This window comes from Pterocles gutturalis, unplaced genomic scaffold (genome assembly GCF_000699245.1).
Source record: "Pterocles gutturalis isolate BGI_N339 unplaced genomic scaffold, ASM69924v1 scaffold49819, whole genome shotgun sequence".
Taxonomy (NCBI): domain Eukaryota; kingdom Metazoa; phylum Chordata; class Aves; order Pterocliformes; family Pteroclidae; genus Pterocles; species Pterocles gutturalis.
Genome location: NW_010130123.1, coordinates 1 through 9430, shown reverse-complemented (window position 1 = coordinate 9430; position 9430 = coordinate 1). Strand labels below are relative to the sequence as shown.

At 38.9% G+C, this 9430-nt stretch overlaps 1 protein-coding gene across 1 annotated transcript in view; it reads right to left on the bottom strand.

Moving 5' to 3' along the window:
- Nucleotides 1-6197, bottom strand: part of USP54 (ubiquitin specific peptidase 54) — a gene marked incomplete at its 3' end in the record, with an annotated part of 51087 nt that extends 44890 nt beyond the window's left edge. The window contains 2 exon segments of the mRNA XM_010080096.1: nt 3151-3243; nt 5916-6197. Coding sequence (XP_010078398.1) covers nt 3151-3243; nt 5916-6062 — 240 coding nt within the window.
- Nucleotides 6198-9430: the final 3233 nt, after the last annotated feature.

Here is a 9430-nt window from a genome sequence, read left to right as displayed (position 1 = left end):
TAAGTGAAGAGCGTGCACCTTCTCTGCACAACACAGGTGGTATCAGGTATCCTGTGAAAGGAACCTGGAGTGGAGCGGGGGACACGATGCAGACTCTTCCCACCAAATATTGCCCCTTTCCCAGGCCAGGCTGTAATCTGAACATGCCAGCATGCTTTAGAGAAGACTACGCATGTCCTGCCTCCACCCTTTTTGGTCTGGACAGGTATTTTGGGCAGATCCACCTGACAGCATGCAAGGCTAATTACCTCTCCCCAGACCCTAGTGGGAGATTTTCGCATGGTATAGAGCTCCAAATTCTTGTGTTCCCACTGGATCCAGCCATATCTTCTCCCTCATCTTAGCAAAGCCTAAGGCAAGATTCAAGAGAAAGAGGATGTCAAAGACCTGGAGGCTAAGCTGGCATTACCCTGGCAGGACATCAGTTAAAGGCTTCCAAAGCAGACAGGAGGGCTGGAGCAGGGAAAAAGATAAGCATGGAAGGGAAGGGATGATCCTGATGCACTGGGACACGAAACATGTTGTTGGCAATGCTTGCTTATTAAGCACGCTTAACCCATTTGTCTTATAGAAGTTTACACACAGTATGTGCCAGATAGCCGGACTTTTACAGGAGGAGAAAAAAGAGCAGTTTGAGAACACCGATCCAGGGGGAAGCAGAGAGTAAGAACATACCCTCAGCAGCCTTCCCCCCCTACTGCCTGCTGGAGGGGTTAATGAATGGGACCATCTCTTCTGCATACCTGTACCATTTATTATCCCTGCCTTTTCAGTTGCATGCAAGCAAGACAACCTATGTTTCTGGTGTTTGGGGGGTGGGGGGAGTACACGACATTTAAAGGAGAGTTTGCATCCTCAATTTCACTTAGAGTTAAGTGACACCCTTTATTACTCACCTTTATAATATTATTTGACTTGATAACAACATAAAAATGGGGGAAAATGTTGATTTGTGTACATAAATATTTGAACATTTTACACAAGTTAATAAAGGTGGAAACTTGTCACGATATCACCCAGAGAAAAACATAAAATTGTGACTTGCTTTATGAGCATACGGGAACCAGGAGTAAAACAGTTCTAGAACTTCTAACAAACAAATCTCTACATATTTTTTGTCTTGTATCATTTTACAATAGATGTCTGCAAACTTTCTGAAGGTTCTGGAATAGGCTTGGGTAAAACACACTGAAATTTCCCATGAAGAACAGTCTGTAGATGGAGAAAACACTGACATTTTGGTTTGGATTAAAGCCAGTTGGAATTAATTTACTTACTCTGTCAAGTGTTGGTTACTACCCATATTCAGAAATACAAGTAAAGATTATTCTTTACTTGTTTATACATTTATTCAGAGTTTTTCATTGTACATTGATTTTCGTGAGCTGTAGGAATTCTGCACACAACCAGATGCAAGTTTACCCAAAATGTGCAAAAGTACTAGAGAACTTGGCACAACATCACAGCTTTATTGGAAACTAAGGGTTGCAACACCTTCTGGCTAAACAAACAAAAAAATCCTTGCAGATATCTGGGAGCAAGAAGAGAGAGCAGCAGTTTTTTTCAAAGGCTGCTTAATTTAAAAAATAAGCATATGGCTGCAGGCATACAATTTGTGAATTCTGACACTCTACCTGTCACTTACAAGTTTATAATAGCATACTGCACACTTCAGCAAGACATCAAAAGTAAGGATTTTATCAACAAAACTAAACATTCTTTGACTCAATGTCTGCTTTTAATACATATATTCCAGATATCTTGTCATCTTCCAGTCTTACCATAGTGCTTTCCCCTCTCACACTGGTACTGCTAATCCAGATGCATCTTTGTACAGAGTTCATCTTTCAATACCTTCCACAAAGGTTCATCCTCTTCTTTTTCCTATCTTTTTTTTTTCTCTCCCTCCTCTTTTTCAGTACTCTCACTCAGAAGACGACTTCACTATTATCTCTATATTAAAGCCTCTGAACTCTGCCTCACAGTCCAGTCTACTTTCATTCAAATGGCAGAACCTGCCTGATCTCCTGGTATTTCCTTGACATATCTTGCTGTTAGGCTAAACCCCAGAACAGCAAAAGCTTACATTCATGATAGTTCCCTAAATCTTTTTCTTCCTGTCCTCATCTCAGCTACCAAAGAATGCCAACAATCAGTTGGCAATAGTCAAGGGCATGATCCAAGAATCAGCTTCAAATTATTTATCCCTGAACTTAATGAACTCAAACCAGAGTGTGCCTAAGTATTGCCACTTCCCTAATAGGAAGGGGATACATTTAACACTAATATCAAATTACTACCCATTACAACACTGCTTAGGAAGATTAAAACTGGTATTTTCATTGTGTTTGTATCATGTCCATTTCTCCCATCAGGTCAGAGGGAGTTGTGGGTCTGCAGCAAAACTTAGAAAGGAGGGTACAAAACTCCAGAAGCACTAAAGCTTAATGGGTAGAGATAAATGGAGACATTGAATTCCACAGTTTACTCAAGTACATAACAGTACTTAAAATCAGACCTAGCATCTAGATCTTACTGTCCAGGCAGCATCTATGACAATCACTTATTTTATCGACATCTACAAACAGAATTCATGGTTTTTAAAACAGAGACCACAAAGAGCTGAGCCATTTAATGCAGACATCAGTATTTACAGTAGAAAATACCTCTTAGTCTTAAATAATCAACAGTTTTGAATAGAAAAACTTAAAGCTAAATAGCCTTCTCCACACTGACATTTAAACCTGCTCTGAAAGAAAGGTAACTTCTGAAGAGCACATCAACTCTACACTGTATGATATTTATAAACCAAATGATAAATTAGAAAAAAAAAACCAAACTGATGTTTTACTGGCTGAACTAATCTTTCACACAACATGGAGGCTCATAATGATCTGCACTCCATTCATAAGTGTCCTTGTATCTGAAACTTCACCTACAGTATTTGCACAACTTACTGGCTTGAAGGTATTTTAAAAGCATGAGTGTCTTGGGCCTGAGTGTCTGGCCCGGATCTGAGTATCTATCAGATTTATCTTTACTCTCACAAATTTCCAGATGCAAGTCTGATTACACATATTAATCAAATATTGGAAATATTTCTGATCAATTTTTTTTTTAAATAGTTTTAAATTTATTTCCAACTCTTACCTTAAGAGCACAGAAGATACAAGAATCGCCCATACATTTGTGCGTAGTGATTTGCCGGAAACTGCGGCGAAAAATGTCCAGGTGCCAGAGAACCTGAAACACAAAAAGGGGCACAGCCAATTTCATAATTATATAGAATAAAATACCGCACAAAGCTCTAATTAAAATTACCCATGCTAAATAATCCCAGAAGTACACTAATATCAGTGAACATCACTTTTAAAAGAGGATGCCTTTTATCTAACTGCAAGTTGACATTTTCTTCTTTCTTCCTCAGCTGTAGCACTCACATACATTAATTTACAGTAGGACACCCTCTGAATTTCTTTCTATTTAGATTAAAAAAAACTTGCTTCTTCGTCCGTGTGGCAGTGTCAGCTTAAACAGCACTTGCTCTGACTGCTCCCACGGGCTGTCACCATGGCCAGCCATTGTGCAGTACACTGTGAAGCTGGACAGAGCTGCCAAGGACACCCCACCAACTGTTGGGGCCAAAACTCATCCAAACTTCTACCTCCTAGGCAGCCTCCTTGTTCTGAGCAGAAAGCCCAAATGCTGGAAAAACAGAACAGCAACAGTATATACATTGACAAGTTCTTGCAAGTCAACATGATAATATTGGGCATAACGGCTTTTAGTAATTTATCATTAGTAAGTGTATTTACATGCCATGATTACTGGCAGATTTCTAACCCTAACCTGTGTGGGCAGTTATGCTTTTCTCTCAGGACAGGCATGGTGGTAACACCAGGTATGTGACCATACCTGGTCACAGCATATAAAAGCAAGCAGGCCTTTTATATGTTTTGCTAGCAACAGCAAGAGGCAACATTTGCTGTAACAGCACAAAGTTTTATCCTTAAGTTTTACCACTAAATTTGTGCAGTCTTGGTCAATTATCTAAATTCATATCTGCAAAATAACAACTGTATCCAACTCTGAGGTGTTTCACAGTGAGCTCTGCATAGACAAATGTGGTTGGTGCTGGCTGTTTCAGCTTCAACTAACAATAACTGGACTTTATTGTAAGCCTCAGAACCACCAGCCTTTCAGGAGGCAGAAGCTTGCACTGAAAGGAGTCCTGACCTAAATTGTGTCCTGCCAGGTTCTGGACGGAGTGGTAAGGTCCAGGCTGGCATTTGACCAGCTAAATGCTTCGTTAGCATAAACAGAGGAACCAAACTTCTGATGAATTTGTCCAGAGAATTGGCTGGAAAAAATTCAGCCCTCTGAAAGAAGTTGTGCTGGTTTCAAGAAGTGTTTCCAGCTGGAACAATTTGTTAACTAAACCACAGCACACAAATGTTACCTAAAATTATACTGAAAAACATGTTTATTGAACATTTAATCTGTAAAGTTTCCCAAAACTTCAGAATTGTCATGGCTATGTTTATAACTCAAACTCTCCCTATATGTAAGGGTCTAGTAGGCAACACAAACCTTGGAACCATCTGATTACACACAATGTTCCTGAAGAACTATTACAGACTTCACAAAAGGACAAAAAATATATTTAGGAATGAGTCCAATTTTTCAATGTAACTGCCTTTGGAGTTTATCTTGAATGTTTACAGAAACTCTTAAGAGTAAGGAGCAACAAACATTCAAGAGCCTCTCAGACTAACACTGACTGTTAAAAAATTAAGATTAAAAACCCCATAAGTATATATTTTATGAAATTATTATCAATTTTCTTATTTTTAAATTCAGCTTTGACTGTAAATGTTTTTGGTATCCTATCTCTCTTGAGCTTTAGAAGAGAATGGTTTATGTAGAAGACTAAAGGCCAGGTCATACACTTTCATCTTCATGTATGGTATGCAGCTGGTGTTAGGCTCTATTGAGTTCTGACCTAGCTTCAGTAATGCACTATTAGGAGGCAGCTGTTGATCACAACTTAACAGAAGCAATTAAGACAGGATATAGCTGGAAACTCTACTTTTCTTTTAATAAGTTCTCTTTGTTCTTAGTCCTGTATTTCATGGCATATTGAGCATATTGAGAGTCACCGGTGTTTCTGTTTGTATTATTTGCATCAGAGGGGTTTGTTGAAGCCTGAAGTTAGCTAAGAACTTAATCATGCCCATGGAAGAACAAACCCCACAGTGACACAGTCTGTGCTACACAGACCAATCATATGAAGGGGTGGAAATTGACATGGAGAAAGGGTTTTAAACCCTGCAGCCAGAAAGACTGAACCTCAAACATCAGACATTCAAAACATCTAAATGGTAACAATACCACTACAGCAGCCACACCCACTCCACTAAATTTTGACACAGAAAAAGGTGTTTCTTCTAAATCAAAAGGTAAAGACTCAATCATCTAAACTAAGCTACAAACTAGCAGTGAGAAAAAACCTGGACTACATAAAAAGGATATAAGTGCTATCAAACCTTGAACTTGACCAGTTCAACAAAGAAGTTAACATTTACTTTTAAGGAGTATGCAATATCCTATTACTTTAAAATTTTCTACACATATTTTCATCTTTGTTTGACATATTACAAGTTTACACAAGCAAGAGACCCAAATGCACTAAGTGATGACTATATGAATGCTGTTGATTTCACCAGGAAAACCTGAAAATTAAAAAAATCTGTTCTATAAATCAACTAATCTGCATTTCCAAATGTAGCTTTAATCTATTTAGGCCCACAAACAACTAAGTAGTTTATTACACAGTTGAGCATAAGAAAATAGGCAGAAAAACTGTTAACAGACAGAGGACGAAGACAGAAACATTTTTTCTTTTGTGCTCTTACCTGTAGTGCACTATTCAGGAAGCAACTGTTCTGTCCTGGTTCATTGCTGAGACCTTTACTGGGTGCTATTGAGGTTGCATTTCGTGGAGTAAACATGCCCTGTACATTACCTCGACCCACAGAAAAGTAATTCCTTTTCCAAGACATCTTCAGTTTCAGCTGTAGAGTATTGCAGGCTTAGGCTGGCAGAGTATTTGACTTAATCAGATCCTTCCTTTCTTTCACCAAAATTCAAAACTGGAACAACATCCAATATTCTTTAAATTATAGTTTAAACAGAATTTATCCTTTCATCAGGACACAAGCAGCTTGCTTTTTTAAATCCAGCCCAGGACACTATTCTTCATTTGATGCTTATGTATGCAAAACCTCTCTTACAGGCAGCCACATACAAAGTTTGTAAAGGGAAGGAATCCATGGTCGTGGAAGGTCATCTGTTACACTGCTTCTCCCTTTTCCAAACAGACAGCAATTTCAGGGAAAAAATGGCACAAGGAGGTCCCAGAACTGAGAGGAGAAAAACAACAGCTACCCGACATAACCCCAAAACCCCAGCTCCTCTAATCCTTTTCTAATCCACCTGCAGAAGATGGGAAAAATCCAATTAGTAAGGGAACAGAGAAACCAAAACCAAAATAAAACCTTGGCAGCTCCCTTTCAGTTATGTCTGTCTTGGTCGATGAAAGAGACATTATCTTCACAGGGGACGAAGCAGTAACTCCAGGACTTAAGAGTGAAGAGCTTTAACATAGCAAAAAGTCTCCGATACAGTTCTTCTAATTCTGCATGTGATCTTTAGATGTTTTTTCTCCTGATTCTCCTTTTGCAGTCGGAACGCCCAGCTGTGCCAGAAAGCCTGAGAGAGAAAAATAATCAAAGGCTTGCGTCATTTAATTACTCTCTTGGTTTTGTGGTGTTCTGCCAAGACCAGTGTTGCCTCACCTCCCACAATACACTGAATTTTCTGAGACAAGGCAAAAAATACAAGCCTTCCTCCACCCAAAAAAATAGAACAACATGGAAAAGAACAGAGAATTCTGATAAAAGTAAGAGCTGAAGTATGTTCGAAGGGTTAAGAGGGAAGTTAAATTAAAAAAAGAAAACAAAACTTTCATGTGAACTCCATGACAGTTTTCATACATATCCTTTACAACCTTGAAGCATTAAATTTCCTTAAGATCTCTTAGTCATTCAAACAGTAATACGAGGATTTGTGATTCTGTGAATACACACCAGCACATTGTCCACCCTAGAACTGGGATTTTGCACTGAGCTTGGAAGGTAGAGAAGACAAAGGCACAGGCTCTCCCCTGACTCAGCAGCCCACAGCTCTCTCCAGAACAAAACAGTCTCCACCTTTTCTTAATTGGAAACTGCGTGCACCTTTGTAAAATGTTATTTAATCTAGGCACAATCTCGGGATATACAATCTCTTCCAAAAGACACTGATGCTTCTGAAGAAGCCGGAAGAATCATTCAATAGAACCTGCTCTTCCCACAAGTTCACTTCTCCCCTTATCTATCAGTACATGTAAAGAGTAATCTGATCTAAGAAATTCCTAGAAACAGGAACTACAAGATTCATGGCAAAACATTTTTTTTTAATTCTCGCAAGTGTAGCCCACCTGTATTTACTTTACAGAGAATTGCATCATATTTTCCATGGACATTCACAATGACATTATTATGAGGACTATTCCGTTTTTGATACACATAATAACAATTGTATGTACCTATTATGGCTGGTATAAGTAAGACGACTCTATTCCATATATACTGAAGTAGTAATTACAGTGTGAAGTTACTACAAAATAGACATACATAGAGTGTGTGCATCAGCAAAAATCAACTAAGAGAACAACTCCTTACAAAGATATCCCGGGTATCTGTGAAGGCACATTTTTCGCCTTCCACACAATTACAATTTCTTCATCTTCTGTCAAAACACAGAAAGAACTTTGTCAACATCTCCAAAGGTGTTACACTAGCCTAACCCATTCCCTTCTAATAATATTTTGTTTGTACTTCTATTAAACCCATTCGACAAATTTTAACGAAGTCTCAGCATTGCTGTAAGGCAGGCAAATATCTACATACAGATGAATATTCTTGGTTGCCAGTGTGCCATGCAAAATTTTCTGATGTGCTTGCAAGCCTGCAGACACAGACCATTACCACGCCTGTCATGCAACATTCCTGAGCGCTGAACATACACAGGATTCATTTCAAAGCAATTTCAGCCTCAGTCCCCCTTCTTTGCTCAATCCCTTAATGAACCATGAGCCAACCATACCGTGTGAGGGAACTCATTTTCAAGCAACAATTTAAGGATCTCTGTAAACCAGCACCACTTGCAATAGGTGGAGTGGCTAAGCCTGCACTGCAGAGACAGAGCAGAACCCTGCACGGAATGAGCTGAGGCAAGCAGGCTCAATGCTAACTCACAGAAACCCCTGAGTCAAGAACTCTTTGTTTTCTTCTTTCCACGGCACCTATGAAAAGATGGAAAATACAATCCAAAACATGCCCAAAATGCACAGCTGTGAGGAGCATCTATTCAGCATGCTGCAAAACAGGCTATAAAAATTATAGTACTTTTTGAGCCAAGCTGTCTCAATTATGACAAAGTGAACACATTTTTTTCTATTAATTTTTATTGTCTTGGAACCAGAATTAGGTTAGAGGCTTTGCAGTTCACCTTTCACTGCAACAGGACTATTGCAAACTGGCCAGGATTCTCACAGTAACTGTGCAAGCTTACCACCTGCACTGCATTTGCACAGACTTAGCAGCACTGACTTCTTACCACCCATTCACTACAATCACTCACAGTGGAAAGTTCAGTTTGCTCATTTGGCTGTATGGCCTTTGCAGAGCAAAGAACAAACAGAAAACACTTAAGCTGGTAACCACCAGCTATGACAAAAACAGATCTCTGGAGATAAACGGCAGCTTCACACTCTGCCAGCCTCTACAAACTTACCAATGTCATCTAATAGCTATATAATGGAATTTTAATTAATCTGAAACATATGTAAGACATAATTCATGTGGATTATTTTACTGACACACTTATCTTCTGCTCTACCATAAAAAGGCAACAAAAAGCAAGTAGGAAAAATTATTTTTTGCAAAAATCAACCATCATTACTAAAACATCTTGTTTTGTTTCCAACACCACTGACAAACCATCAGCAGAAAAAAGCTAACCCTTCCATACTTTAACACCCGACATACAATTGCTAAGAAAATAGCAGTGATCTGTAAGGGAAAAGGAATGCTATCGCTACGCAAGCTTGTCAGCAGATGTAGGCAATCTCCAAACACGCTACTTCTTCCAGATAATGTGTTAGCTTGTAAGTTATCCCAACCACAGAACTACAGAAAAGACAAGATTTACTTTTGGAAATGAAATAACGATAACACTTTGATGATATACGCCACAAGCTTCAGAGAATTACATAGTTAAGTGAGAAGAAAACATTTTCATAGAATGACAGAATGGTTTGGGTTGG